The sequence below is a fragment of the Bombina bombina genome, chromosome 1 (genome assembly GCF_027579735.1).
Source record: "Bombina bombina isolate aBomBom1 chromosome 1, aBomBom1.pri, whole genome shotgun sequence".
Lineage (NCBI taxonomy): Eukaryota > Metazoa > Chordata > Amphibia > Anura > Bombinatoridae > Bombina > Bombina bombina.
The window spans coordinates 59,665,172-59,680,731 of NC_069499.1; the positions used below are offsets into that span (position 1 = coordinate 59,665,172).

A 15,560-nucleotide genomic window follows, 5' to 3' on the forward strand; every position below is an offset into this window, starting at 1 on the left:
ATTTAAATTTGGTTTATTTAGTTATTCTGCATGAACAAAAGTGTAAAAGCTGTTTAAATTAAAAGGAATGCAGCAGTATAATTTGTGTTTTTCCTCCTAAAGCTTATTGGTTGAGCTGACAATGAGTATTAGTAATAAGTACACAAGTGATATTGGCTCTATGCTTTCTGCTAATGTACATTGGCTGAGAGGTATTTCCTACTAATGGTCACAAATCACACACACTATGTTATTAATTTCAGTTTAAAAATTTTTTACTTGAATAAAGGTACCACATTTTCCTAATCACAAGTCTTGTTCTACGTGTACAGTAGTTGAGATAAAAGATGGAGACTTGTTCTGCGCTCAGATGCCCAGGTGACACTATTGGTACTGGCCTTGGTGACGTGTCAGGGCTTTTTCTCTGTATGAAGATGGAGCAGGAAACAATAGAGGATGTATGTAATGTGTGTCATACTAATGCAAACTTTATTTATGTTAGGTCTGGGAAATATAGAGCATATCCTTAGATAGCCAATCACTGATCAAATGTTGTTTTTAGGACACTGTACTCAAACCCTTTCTATCATCTTTGCCAGAAAACATCTTAGGTAAAAAAACTTTTAAATATAACTTGGTACTTATAAAGCAGCATCAGTTGTGTACGTCCTGAAAATGCTCATTGGCTAATAGATATTTCCTACTAATGCTAATTGGCTTTTGGGTACTAAAATGCTCAACCAATAAACATTACCCGTGAGCACCTATCAGCCAATGAGCATTTTCTGGAAGTACACAACTGATATTGCTGTACATTTTAATATCTTTTAATTCATTGTTTTTTAAATGGGTGATTTATATTTGTTTAATAAGTACAACAAGCCAATGTCCCTTTAATGACTTAATTAAATATATTTCACTAATCTAAGTAGTCCTATTTGGCTATAAGAGTTATTGTTTTTCCATAAACCTGCTTAGTTTGTAACCCATTTGCTTTTATTTTGCTGTGGTTTTAAAGAGGGAGTTTCCGCTGCTAAGAGACTGATATTAAGCTGCAGGAATGTGTAGGATTATAGCAGTAATTGATGGCCTGTTGCAGACGGATATACTCCTCCTAGCACGCTCACATCAGAGCAGTATTGCTGCCTACCTTCTATGTGATCACCAGTAGTTTTACCCAGGATATTATTGCAGAGCTGTAACCGACTTCATCTACAATGTGGGTGAAATGGAGAACTCCGCACATCAAACTGCAGGTTTATGTAGATCTTTATATTTATCAAATCTGGGGTATTGCTTATTTAGCTTTATCCAAACAATATCTTAGCAGTCGTTTATAATGTTCTGCGGATAAATAAAAGCAAAGTTTAGGTTATTATATTTGGGTGTTGCTATTTCTGTAAATGATAACTATTGCTCTGTCTACTTTTTGGTACAACAATGTTTTTATACTGTTAGGAGTAAGAAGCGTAATTGTCAGACACGTAGTATTTTGCATCTTTTCTACAAAAAAATATATATGTCCATATTTTTTTGTTATTTTTGGGTTCTAATAAAAGAGATATTATGGTACAAATGTTGTTGTGTGTAGTAAGAAAACTTTACAATGTACACTTTTATTTTTTATTTGACTGTAAATTTTCTGGGATAACGGGGTTTTTTTTAAAAAAAATTCTCTCCAGAGGCTGTAGTTTGTCCTTCATACCTCAGAATCCTGCCACTGCAACCTGCTACTCACAGATTAAAACAGCCTGACACTACTTGGCCATAGCAGTTAACATAGGATAAACTTACTTAAAGGGACAGTCAACTCAATTTTTTTTTATTGTTTAAAAAGATAGATAATCCCTTTATTTACCCATTCCCCAGTTTTGCATAACCAACAATGTTATATTAATACACTTTTTACCTCTGTGATTACCTTATATATAAGCATCTTCTGACAGCCTCCTGATCACATGACTTTTTTTATTTATTATCTATTGACTTGCATTTTAGCCAATTAGTGCTGTGGTGTGCACAACTTCACGGGCATGAGCACAATGTTATCTATATGGCCCACATGAACTAGCACTCCCCTGTTTTGAAAAGCTAAAAAGCATCCGATAAGAGGCTGTCTGTAGTGGCTTAGAAACAGGCAGAAATTTAGAGGTTTAAATGTTATAAAGTATATTAATAAAACAATGTTGGTTGTGCAAAGCTGGGGAATGGTTAGTAAAGGTGTTATCTATCTTTTTAAACAATAATTTTTTTTTGTGTTGGCTGTCTCTTTAATGCTTTTCAAGAGGTGTGTCTCTGAGCTGTAAACAATTCAGTTCTTGCTAACATAATGACAGGTGTACATATGTATATGTCTGTCCTTACCTGGCAATAGCAGCTGACATGAGATCCTTGAGTGCACTAGCAAGTTATGCATTAAATGTAATTATTTAACTGATTAGATTTCTGTAAAAAGTAATAGTAGTAAGCAGGTATTTTAGTAGCACATTTCGTCTTCTAATGTAAAATTGTAAGTTGTTTGGACCTGCATTTTAAATTTAATTTGGAATTTTGAACCTAGTGCCCTCACCCAGCCATCAGCCGAATATATTTTACCATTCTGGCAAAATGCAAAGTAGTTTGTGTGGCCAAAGGGTTCAATTAATGTCGATTAGATTAAGTTTTTACAAAATTGTGCAACAATTTTTAAATTTGATCATTTGGAAAAATACTGTACAAATTGCTGCAGTATAACCTCTTTATAAAGGTAACTTCAGACTTATTTGCCTGTTTGTTATATGCAGTATGAGTTAAAATGACATAATGATGAATTCACTGCAATGATTAGCCTGACAATAACCTGCAGATGCATTTTTTTTTTTTAATTGTATTAGTTATTTAAATATAGACCATATAAGTGAAAAGCTTTAGTTTCCATGATGTAAAGGGTATGTTGTAACCTAAGTTTTCCTGTGCTGAAAAGCCTGTTGTCTTATCCGATCTCCTCTGCTTTGACCAGTAAGGGACAACTATAAATGGGTTACTAAAATAACACAAGTACAGAAAAAAATCCAATAATTCCTGGTTGAAGTCTATTATGCAGAAGATGTCCCTTAAAGTGTCTGGTGCTTGTATATGATGTGTGATATTTTCGGCGAGCCTGTCTAATTGGGGTTTGATAGCAGATCCACTGGCCCTTATTGCCGTCTTACCGGTATTCCTTGCATAGAGCCAATAATGGTTATGACATGTAAACCGCTGTGATATAAATAATTGCGGTTTATATGTCATAACCATTATTGGCTCTATGCAAGTGGGTGCTGTATTTATTTTAACCAATTAGGAACCGTTCAGGTTTTTTTAAACAGGCGTGGCACAAAGCACTATAGGTAGGTCACCATATTGCCCCTTTAAAAAGAGATACGTATGAAAAATACATATGCCAGGGCTTTTTTTTCAGGGCTGTTTAAAGAATTGTTCTGTATAAGAACCTTGACATATGTATTTTTAATATGTGTCCCTTTTTAAAGCGGCAATATGGTCACCCTAACTATAGGCTATGATTACTGCTGTGTAAGTCGAAACGCGTAAGCCACTGAGTGCCACGCCACTTGTATGTATGCTTTCTTGCATGTTGCAGTACCCTCTGTGAGATGTTTATTTTAAAATATAATACAATAAATTTTTTGAATTTTATTCTGTTTGGCAAATCCATCGTTTTTCTCTGTATTTTACTAAAATAACAGACTCATTATCTTTAATGCCCATTTAAAGGTATTATTCCAATCCTCCCATAATAATGGCTAGAGATGTAGTACAATACCGGAAGAATAATCTAATAACTATACTGTTTATAGATTATCATCCTTATCATGTTACAGTTATTTTTTTCCCTTTATTTCTAATTCTGTGCGACACTCAGATGTGTACAGAAACATTTTCGTGTATTCTGATATCGTAGCTGAGAATTGCTGTTGTAGAAATGATAAAGTATTATTGTAATAATGACGCAGAAGACCATAAAGGCATCAAGTTTACCTTCTGTTCAGAGCAGCTCCCCCTCCTCAGTGGTTACCAGGTAGTACACTAGGGCCTTATGTAGCCTTAAAGGGACTTGACATTTTCTTTCATGATTCAAATAGAGCATGTCTTTTTAAACAACTTTGCAATTTACTTCTATTATCTGTTTTGCTTTAATCTCTTGGTATAATTTGTGCAAAAGCATACCTAGGTAGGCTCAGGAGCTGGAATCTAGCTGCTGATTGGTGGCTACTCATATGCCTTTTGTCATTGGTTTAAAGATGTGAAATGAAGCCGAAAAGAATGTGTTTTCCAGTTGGATTGCTATTACAGCTAAAGGATGTGTATTTCTTTATCTAGTGTAAATGTTGTACTGAGTCACTGATGCAGTGGTTTAACTTGCGCACATGCGACTAAAAAGCAAAATGCTTGACCGTGACTGTTACAGATATCAGCAATATGAAATAACAGTGAGAGGGTGATTATGGAGATTAAATAGTAGCTTTCATTGTGGATTACAAATTGCCTTGTATGTTGTTGTTTTTTTTTCTCTCTACAAATGAATGGGTTTTTTTTATACTACATGTTTGTATATTTTAAACACCTCTGGCATTTGTATAAAAACTTGTGCTTTGCCCCACGTTCCCTAGAGAGTCCAAAAAGCTAATTCTGTAACGAAGGGTTTCAAAAAGCTTCAAATAAAACAGCTGATTTAGGCACTTTGCAGCATTTTGAAAATTTAAGTTACAGATTTTGCTTTTTAGCTTCTCTAGGGAGCGTGGGGAAAGCACAAGTTTTACATAAATGCAAGAGGTGTTTTTTAAACTACATGTATGGGTGCACAAAGAAGTTATAACAGTTACTGTACCGTGTGTGATAAAACGGCTTATTGTAAGTCAGTGCTTCTCTGTAAGCCACATATCTTTTCCATCTAATACGAGGAAAGTCCACGGCTTCATTCATTACTTGTGAGAATACAGAACCTGGCCACCAGGAGGAGGCAAAGACACCCCAGCCAAAGGCTTAAATACCTCCCCCGCTCCCCTCATCCCCCAGTCATTCTTTGCCTTTCGTCACAGGAGGTTGGCAGAGAAGTGTCAGAAGATTTCAGAGTAGTCTCTTATGGAGGTTAGTACTCTTGGTAGTACTCTCGAGATGGGACTGGAGTTTTAAGTAATCCTGTCAGCCTCTCAGTGAGTGCCTGGGTGAAAGTTTGAGTCCGGAGATGCAGGGAGAGTCTTTCTGCGAAACCATCCCGACTCATATTAACAGCTCCTTAAGCAATCAGCTTTGACGAGTTTCGCTGCCTGCTTTCTTCACTCAAGTCCATGTCAGAAGCGATGCTGCACACTGTCAAACTTGAGAGGCAGTGTTCCTGTTCAACGGCGTTGATTCTGGTAAGACTGTTTCATTTTTTTAAATATGTTATGATAATGCAAGAAGACAGGGTCACAGTGTGGCTCCTTTTATCTGTATAGAATCAAGGGTTAATATCTCCAGAAGGTGATTATTGAACAGGGGGGGGATGTATACATGATTGCTTTATTGTGTTTTTGCTGCGACATGTGTGAGATGTGGCTCGGGCAATGTGGAACAGTCAGGCTTTTCCTCCTAGATTACTGCACAGCCTGTTTAGTTGGAGCTCTTTTTCTTGGCTGCAGGGGCGGTCCTGCATGGCACTCCATGTGACCGGGTGTCGCTTCCCCCTCTTCCTTTCCTGAATGTCGGTTGCAGGAGACGAAAGCGATTTTCTTTGTGGGCCTGGGTCATAGGAGGTGGTGAGTGCCCCGGCCATTGGGAGTATAAAGGTGCCATTTAATTCTTGTTAAAGTCCATATTAAAGGTGCAAGCTATGGATGACTCTGATATGTTAGAGGGTACTCCCTCTTTACCTAAATCTAATTATTGTGAGGAGGCTTTGTTATACCCGCCTGCTCAACTATGTTCCACATGCCTTGATAAAATAGTGTTATCTAAAAGAAATAAGATGTTTAGTACCACTGAGCCATCCACGTCTGAGGGCTCTCCATCCCGCAAGGTGCGTTCCCTACATTCATCTCCAATTACACATGCAGCTCCCCAGTGCACTTCTAATCCTTCTGCGGGAGGGGTCATGCTGCCGCCTGATTTTGCTGAGCAGTTGCAAACGGCGGTGTCTGCGGTCTTTAGTGCTTAACCTCGCCAGGCTAATCGCAAGCGAAAGGTTAAACATTGCTATCCTTCCCAGGGGTCATCTACTCCGTTGGATGTATCTGCGACTAGATTATCCGCTGATGCAGAAGATTCCGATACTTCGGAGGACTCTCTCTCTGGGTCAGAATCTGTGGCCTCTAAACCTCTGGCTCCGGAGGAACCAGACTTTAGGTTTAGGATGGAGAACTTACGCTCTTTACTCTAGAGGTTCCGGAACTGAAGTTACCGGAGGAACCTTCTATTCCTAAGCTTGATAAGGTTTATGAGGACAGGGTAGTGCCCCAGACTTTCCTGGCTCCCGTAAAGATGGCGAATATTATTAAAAATGAATGGGAGAGACTTGGATCGTCTTTTTCCCCTTCTTCTTCATTTAAAAAATTGTTCCCGGTTCCAGATTCACAGCTAGAATTGTGGGGATCTGTCGCTAAGGTAGACGAAGCTATCTCCACGCTCGCTAAGCGCACCACTATCCCGCTTGAGGATAGTTTGTTGTTTAAGGAACGCATGGATAAGAAATTCGAGACCCTTTAAAGAAAGACGTTTCAACACACAAGGTTCGTTTTTCAGCCCACAGCCGCGATCACCACTCCCTATTAGTGTGAGACTCTGTCAGAAATGGTCAAGGTGGAGACTCCCCTTGAGGAGATACAGGAAGGAATTAGGGCCCTGAGGGTTGCTAATTCGTTTATCTGTAATGCTAATATGCAGATTATTCGCTTGAATGCCAAGACATCAGGCTTTTCTGTTCTGGCCCGGAGGACCCTGTGGTTGAAGTTGTGGTCTGCTGACATGAGGTCCAATCTAGATTGCTTTCTCTTCCATTTAAGGGAAAGATTCTCCTTTGGACGCCATCATATCCTCGGTTACAGGGACATCCCACTAGATCAGCAAACCACATTCTCTTTGGTCCAGGCCTGGACTCCATCATATCCTCGGTTACAGGGACATCCCACTAGATCACATCACGTCCTCCGTGGCCACGATGGAGCAATCAGAATAGTTAATGTTTGCCCCTGTTTGATGCGTGCCACTACACGAGGTAGAAGTGGTAACGGTGGAAATATGTAAACTAGGTTGAATCCCCACGATACTGCTAAGACATCTATCAGTTCTGCCTGGGGATCCCTGTGTAAGGAGGACCAGGTAGCCGCCCTACAAATCTGCTCCATATAGAGGCCTCATTCTTAAAGGCCCAAGAAAAAGCCACAGCTCTAGTAAAGTGAGCTGTAATCCTCTGAGGAGGCTTATGTCCCGCTGTCTCATAGGCCAAACTAATCATGCTCCTCAGCCAAAAGGATAGAGAAGTGGGAGAAGCCTTCTGCCCCTTGTGCTTCCCCGAATAGACCACAAACAAAGATGAAGTTTGTCTGAAATCCTTCGTAGCCTGAAGATAGAATTTCAAGGCTCGAACCACATCTAAGTTATGAAGTAACCGTTCCTTCGAGGAAAAAGTTTTAGGACTCAAGGAAGGAACCACAATTTCCTGATTAATTTTGTGATTGGACTCTACCTTAGGGAGAAATCCCAGAGCAGTGCGAAGAACGGCCTTCTCTGCATGGAAAACCAGGTAAGGAGGCTCACATTGCAAGGCCGCTAATTCAGACACCCTGCGCGCCAAAGCAATGGCCAGTAGAAAAAGAACCTTCCCAGACAGGGTCTTAATGTCAAGAGAATGCATAGGCTCGAACGGAGCTCCCTGCAAAACCTTCAGAACCAGATTCAAACTCCAAGGAAGAGCAGAATGTCTAAACACAGGCCTGATCCTAGACAGAGTCTGAACAAAAGACTGTATATCAGGGAGCTCAGCGAGCTTCTTGTGCAACAACACTGATAGCGTTGAAATCTGTCCCCTTAGGGAACTGGCGGCAAGTCCCTTCTCTAAACCATCCTGGAGGAAGGAAAGAATTCTGGATACCCTGACCTTATGCCAGGAATATCCACGAGATTCACACCAAAGTAGGTCTTCCACACCTTATGATAGATGCGACGGGTGACCGGCTTTCTGACTTGAATGAGCGTATCAATCACCCTCTCAGAAAATCCTCTTCTGGCTAAGACTAAGCGTTCAATCTCCGCGCAGTCAGCCTCAGAGAATCTAGATTCTTATGCACAAAGGGACCCTGTACCAGCAGATCCCTATGACAGGGCAACCTCCGAGGAGGGGGCGAGGACATCCCCACTAGATCAGCAAACCACGTCCTCCGTGGCCACGATGGAGCAATGAGAATAGTTGATGCTTGCCCCTGTTTGATGTGTGCCACTACACGAGGTAGAAGTGGTAACGGTGGAAATATGTAAACTAGGTTGAATCCCCAAGGCACTGCTAAAGCATCTATCAGTTCTGCCTGGGAATCCCTGGACCACGACCCGTATCTGGGTAGCTTGAAGTTGAGTCTGGATGCCATGAGATCTATCTTTGGAGTCCCCTAACTGTTGCAAATTTCCGCAAACACTTCGGGGTGAAGAGACCATTCCCCCGGATGAAACGACTGTCTGCTGAGAAAATCCGCTTCCCAGTTGTCCACACCCAGGATGTGGATCGCTGATAGCGAGCAGTTGTGGGCCTCTGCCCACTCCAGAATCCAAGAAACTTCCCTCATGGCTAGAGGGCTTCTCGTTCCCCCCTGATGGTTGATGTAAGCCACCAAGGTAATGTTGACCGACTGGAATCTGATGAACTTGGACGACCCCAGGAGAGGCCAAGGCCCCAGAGCATTAAAGATCGCCTTGAGACTCCTTCCGATTCCACCTGCCCTGTGCCTTTCTGGCACCCCAAACTGCTCCCCAACCTGAGAGACTCGCGTCCGTACTCACAATCTCCCAAGATGGTCTGAGGAAGGATGTCGCCTGGGACAGCTGATCTGGACGGAGCCACCAAGAGAGAGATTCCCTCGACCTGTTGTCCAGAGAGATCAGTTAGGATAGGTCTGAATGATAGCCGTTCCACTGCCTCAGCATGCATAGCTGAAGAGGCCTCAGATGGAATCTGGCAAATGGAATGACATCTATAGTGGATACAATGAGCCCAATCACCTCTATGCCAAGGCCCCAGAGCATTAAAGATCGCCTTGAGACTCCTTCCGATTCCACCTGCCCTGTGCCTTTCTGGCACCCCAAACTGCTCCCCAACCTGAGAGACTCGCGTCCGTACTCACAATCTCCCAAGATGGTCTGAGGAAGGATGTCGCCTGGGACAGCTGATCTGGACGGAGCCACCAAGAGAGAGATTCCCTCGACCTGTTGTCCAGAGAGATCAGTTAGGATAGGTCTGAATGATAGCCGTTCCACTGCCTCAGCATGCATAGCTGAAGAGGCCTCAGATGGAATCTGGCAAATGGAATGACATCTATAGTGGATACAATGAGCCCAATCACCTCTATGCACAGGGCCACTGATGGCCTAGAAGAGGATTAAAGGGCAAGACAGCTGGAGACAATCTTGCAACGTCTCTGGTCTGTTAGGAATATCTTCAAGGCTATGGAATCTATTATCGTGCCCAGGAACTCCACTCTGGTACTGGGAACCAGAGAACTCTTTCATGAATTTATCTTCCAACCATGAAATTGCAGAAGGAGGAGAAGGGCTCTCAAATGTTCCTCTGCCACCCGGTTGGACAGACATTTGTAGGGCGGCTACTCTTAATAGCAGCAAATTTGTGAAAAAGCTTTGAAGGGGAAAAAATGAATCTGGCTACCTCATACAGCTGAACACAAAACTGAATGGCTAGAATTCCAATTAGATATATGTGATAGGATGTAAAAGTCCCAACAGTACTGTGTGTACATTATCACTGCATCATTGTTACAGCCTCCATTTTAAGTTATGCAATTGCAATTTGCAGCTTTATTTTCGCCACCCCCTCTCCTACCTCTGCTTTGTCAGATTGCTAACAGGGCTGCAATTTACAGGTTTGACATTTTAAAATATGATCCATTTTTTTTTACTGTGTATCACTGCTGGAGTAATATTCTTCATAATTCCTGCGCACAGTTGGTCCGACTGCATCAGCATTTGACTCCTACACACTTTCTGAACATCCTTGTTTTTAGGCTACTTGTATACAAATGGAAATGTATAAAATGAGGTGCTAGTGAGAGTTATTTGTGGTTGATTTGTAGCAGATTCCGTTTTAATATCTGTATTTAATTTTTGTGCTTTTTTTTCTGTTCAGGTTGGAAATCCACGTGTTGAACTTACACTTTCAGAACTTCAAGACATGGCTTCCCGTCAACAGCATCAGATAGAGAACCAGCAACAGATGCTGGTTGCAAAGGTAAACACCAATAAATGTTACATTTGTTTTATAATTAAAAATAGAACAATTATTTGTATACTTACCAAGCTATCAGTCTGTATTTCTAGGATGGCGATTCTCAGCTCTTATTGTCTTGAGAGACTCTTTGGTGTGATTCTAGAAATGCTGTGTCCGTTGTGAATAATTTTATTTGCCAGTTAAATTACAAGGATAAGATAATGTTATACAATTATACAAATTAAATTAATTAACTCAGAAGTATATACAGACAATAATGAACAATTTCAGTTCAAGATTAATTATTCCTCCATCATTGTATGATTGTTTTTACACCCGGTACCATTACTGTGTGATTGGACACCACCTTGCTCAAGAATGAAATATCTAGGAACGGTGAATCTGCGCACCAATGTCCCCCGGATATCTGTGGTAGCAGGACGTAAACATATGTGTCGGACGCATGTGGTTTACTAAACTATCATCGTATCATGTGAACCTGTGTACTTTTACAAGCGCATAATTTAAAATGTCTTGCTTTGCATAATAAATTCATTTGTATATAATTTATAATATAAGGCATTGCATCTCTTTGATACCCCACATTATGAGGGATGGTAGCTGCGGGGGGGGGGCGGGGGGCCTGGGCAATGATACCTGCTGAGGTCCTGGATAGAAACTAGGATCCTATCAAAATCCTGTTTGGTAGCTGGAGCAAAGAGGATATCAACATACTGTGTTCCTGGGTATGAGTGAGCATCAGACAGAGAGCTTGGCACATGGGTAACTGGAGAGCTTCTAAAATTCTATTTCTGACTCCTAAGATATTGGATTATTTTACACACATCCCTTGAAAACATGATCTGTGAGCTCCTACAAATTGAATGAATTGGTCCTCAATAACCTGAAATGACAATCATATGTGCCAGCCCCTGCAATATTCATTAGCCTTGACCACATCTGTTTATCACTGTAGCATGACTGAAATTAGACATTAGGAAGCCAACTGCATGATGAGGATGAGGGTTGGAATTTGTAGGAAATCAGATTAATGAGAATGTGCACAGATGTGCGGGAATCTGTTTTTATGTTGCCATTGTTCAGCCATGTGTTCAACAATGAACACACTAAATCTCTAAATTTTAGCTGTGTAATCCTAAAACCAGACTTCCTGTTCGAAACCAAGTGCTTTCTAATTATTTTGGCAGGAGCAGCGTTTACGTTATTTGAAGCAACAGGAACGACGTCAGCTGCAAACGGTTTCTGAGACTGAAAAGCTTCAAAAACTGAAAGAGCGCGTGGAAACCCAAGAAAGCAAGCTCAAGAAAATCCGAGCAATGAGAGGACAAGCGGACTACAGCAAAGTTATGAATGGAAACCTGTGTAGGTTTTATATAGCAGCACAGTGTATATTTATATCAGCTGTAACATATACCCAGAAATGCAGTGATTAAAGGGACATAAAAGTAAAACATTAAAGGGGTATGAAACCACAAAGTTATCTTTCATGATTCAAATAGAGCATACAATTTTAAACCACTTTCAAATTTACTTCTGTTATACAATTTGCTTCCTTTTCTTGTTATCAACTTTTTTAAGGACCAGCAATGCACTACTGGGAGCTAGCTGAACCATCGGATGAACCAGTTATGAGGTATATATGTGCAACCTCCAATCTGCAGCTAGCTCCCTGTAGTGCATTGCTGCTCCTGAACATACATAGGTATGCTTTTCAACAATGGATAAAAAGATAACTAAGTAAATTCTATTTGAATCATGTAAGAAAAATATTGCATGTTCCTTTAAACTTACATGATTCATATAGAGAAAGCAAAGTGTCCAATTTACTTTTTTTTATCAAGTTTTCTTCGTTCTTTTGGTATATTTTGTTGAAGAGCATACCTAGGTATCATGCGCATGTTCGGAACACTATATGTCGGTGCTTGCTGTGTTATAACATTGTTGAAAATACTGCTGCCATATAGTGTTCAAAACACATGCACATTCCTTATCCTACCTAGGTGGTTGTTTAAAAGCAAATCATGAGAACAAAGTCAATTTGATCATAGAAGTACAGTTTTTTTCATACAGTATGCGAGTGTAATATAAAATGACTAGTCCTAAAGCCCGTTAACACGGGCCGTGTTGTGTTGTGTTATATTTAAATCTCTCTCTCTCTCTCTCTCTCTCTCTCTCTCTCTCTCTCCTTAGTGCCCCATATGTCATTACCCATTGTGTATCCTTAGTGCCCCCTTATGTCATTATTACCCATTGTGCATCCTTAGTGCCCCTTATGTCATTATTACCCATTGTGTATCCTTAGTGCCCCTTATGTCATTATTACCCATTGTGTATCCTTAGTGCCCCCATATGTCATTATTACCCATTGTGTATCCTTAGTGCCCCTATATGTCATTATTACCCATTGTGTATCCTTAGTACCCCCCATATGTCATTATTACTCATTGTGTATCCTTAGTGCCCCATATGTCATTACCCATTGTGTATCCTTAGTGCCCCTTATGTCATTATTACCCATTGTGTATCCTTAGTGCCCCCTTATGTCATTATTACCCATTGTGTATCCTTAGTACCCCCCATATGTCATTATTACTCATTGTGTATCCTTAGTGCCCCATATGTCATTACCCATTGTGTATCCTTAGTGCCCCTTATGTCATTATTACCCATTGTGTATCCTTAGTGCCCCCTTATGTCATTATTACCCATTGTGTATCCTTAGTACCCCCCATATGTCATTATTACTCATTGTGTATCCTTAGTGCCCCATATGTCATTACCCATTGTGTATCCTTAGTGCCCCTTATGTCATTATTACCCATTGTGTATCCTTAGTGCCCCCTTATGTCATTATTACCCATTGTGTATCCTTAGTGCCCCCTTATGTCATTATTACCCATTGTGTATCCTTAGTGCCCCCTTATGTCATTATTACCCATTGTGTTTCCTTTGTGCCCCCTTATGTCATTATTACCCATTGTGCATCCTTAGTGCCCCTTATGTCATTATTACCCATTGTGTATCCTTAGTGCCCCTTATGTCATTATTACCCATTGTGTATCCTTAGTGCCCCTTATGTCATTATTACCCATTGTGTATCCTTAATGCCCCTTATGTCATTATTACCCATTGTGTATCCTTAGTGCCCCTTATGTCATTATTACCCATTGTGTATCCTTAGTACCCCCATATGTCATTATTACCCATTGTGTATCCTTAGTCCTCGCGCGCCTCTGTCTTTCAGCTGAGCTGCCGGGTCCTCGCGCGCCTCTGTCTTTCAGCTGAGCTGCCGGGTCCTCGCGCGCCTCTGTCTTTCAGCTGAGCTGCCGGGTCCTCGCGCGCCTCTGTCTTTCAGCTGAGCTGCCGGGTCCTCGCGCGCCTCTGTCTTTCAGCTGAGCTGCCGGGTCCTCGCGCGCCTCTGTCTTTCAGCTGAGCTGCCGGGTCCTCGCGCGCCTCTGTCTTTCAGCTGAGCTGCCGGGTCCTCGCGCGCCTCTGTCTTTCAGCTGAGCTGCCGGGTCCTTGCGCGCCTCTGTCTGTCAGCTGAGCTGCCGGGTCCTCGCGGCAAGAGTTTGTCTGAACTGCGCATGACGGCTTCAGACAAACTCTTGTCTTTTATTATATAGGATTAAATGTGCAGTATACTTTCATTATTTACTGGTTTTATAAATTCCACTGAGTTTCTGTAAAGTAATGGGGGCAGATATACAACCGACATTAAAAGAGACGGGCCAAACAAGGCTGTATGGAACATAAGATTCTTTAACAGGGTTTCCACACAACCTTGTTTTTACAAACTCTGTTTTATTGCCTGATTTATAGCTGTGCTTAATAATTCTCAACAGAAGACAGAAATAAACAGAAACCATGTTCAAACATGGAGATAGATGCCCATTACTTTATAGAAACTAAACCTTTACACTTATATTTCAATATTTAAACAACTAATATACTTGTAAAACATACATCTACATATTATTCTAAGGCTTTGACTACATCATTACATTTAGTGTGTATTTCTCCAACATAGGTGTGTCCGGTCCACGGCGTCATCCTTACTTGTGGGATATTCTCTTCCCCAACAGGAAATGGCAAAGAGCCCAGCAAAGCTGGTCACATGATCCCTCCTAGGCTCCGCCTACCCTAGTCATTCTCTTTGCCGTTGTACAGGCAACATCTCCACGGAGATGGCTTAGAGTTTTCTAGTGTTTAACTGTAGTTTTTATTATTCAATCAAGAGTTTGTTATTTTAAAATAGTGCTGGTATGTACTATTTACTCTGAAACAGAAAAGAGATGAAGATTTCTGTTTGTAAGAGGAAAATGATTTTAGCAACCGTTACTAAAATCGATGGCTGTTCCACACAGGACTGTTGAGAGGAATTAACTTCAGTTGGGGGAACAGTGAGCAGACTTTTGCTGCTTGAGGTATGACACATTCTAACAAGACGATGTAATGCTGGAAGCTGTCATTTTCCCTATGGGATCCGGTAAGCCATTTTTATTACAGACAGTAAATAAGGGCTTCACAAGGGATTTTTAAGACTGTAGACATTTTCTGGGCTAAATCGATTCATATATAAACATATTTAGCCTTGAGGAATCATTTTAATCTGGGTATTTTGTAAAATAATATCGGCAGGCACTGTTTTGGACACCTTATTCTCTAGGGGCTTTCCCTAATCATAGGCAGAGCCTCATTTTCGCGCCGGTATTGCGCACTTGTTTTTGAGAAGCATGACATGCAGTCGCATGTGTGAGGAGCTCTGATACATAGAAAAGACTTTCTGAAGGCGTCATTTGGTATCGTATTCCCCTTTGGGCTTGGTTGGGTCTCAGCAAAGCAGATACCAGGGACTGTAAAGGGGTTAAAGATAAAAACGGCTCCGGTTCCGTTATTTTAAGGGTTAAAGCTTCCAAATTTGGTGTGCAATACTTTTAAGGCTTTAAGACACTGTGGTGAAATTTTGGTGAATTTTGAACAATTCCTTCATACTTTTTCGCAATTGCAGTAATAAAGTGTGTTCAGTTTAAAATTTAAAGTGACAGTAACGGTTTTATTTTAAAACGTTTTTTGTACTTTGTTATCAAGTTTATGCCTGTTTAACATGTCTGAACTA

General features: G+C 40.9%; 1 protein-coding gene across 6 annotated transcripts in view; it reads left to right on the forward strand.

The window, feature by feature from the left end:
- PPP1R13B (protein phosphatase 1 regulatory subunit 13B) overlaps positions 1 to 15,560 on the forward strand; it is a 271,782-nt gene that overhangs the window by 177,154 nt on the left and 79,068 nt on the right. For all 6 annotated transcript variants that reach the window (XM_053697391.1, XM_053697394.1, XM_053697390.1 and 3 more), the window contains exons 5-6: positions 10,343 to 10,444; positions 11,632 to 11,806. In XM_053697391.1, coding sequence (XP_053553366.1) covers positions 10,343 to 10,444; positions 11,632 to 11,806 — 277 coding nt within the window. The remainder of the gene's footprint in view (positions 1 to 10,342; positions 10,445 to 11,631; positions 11,807 to 15,560) is intronic.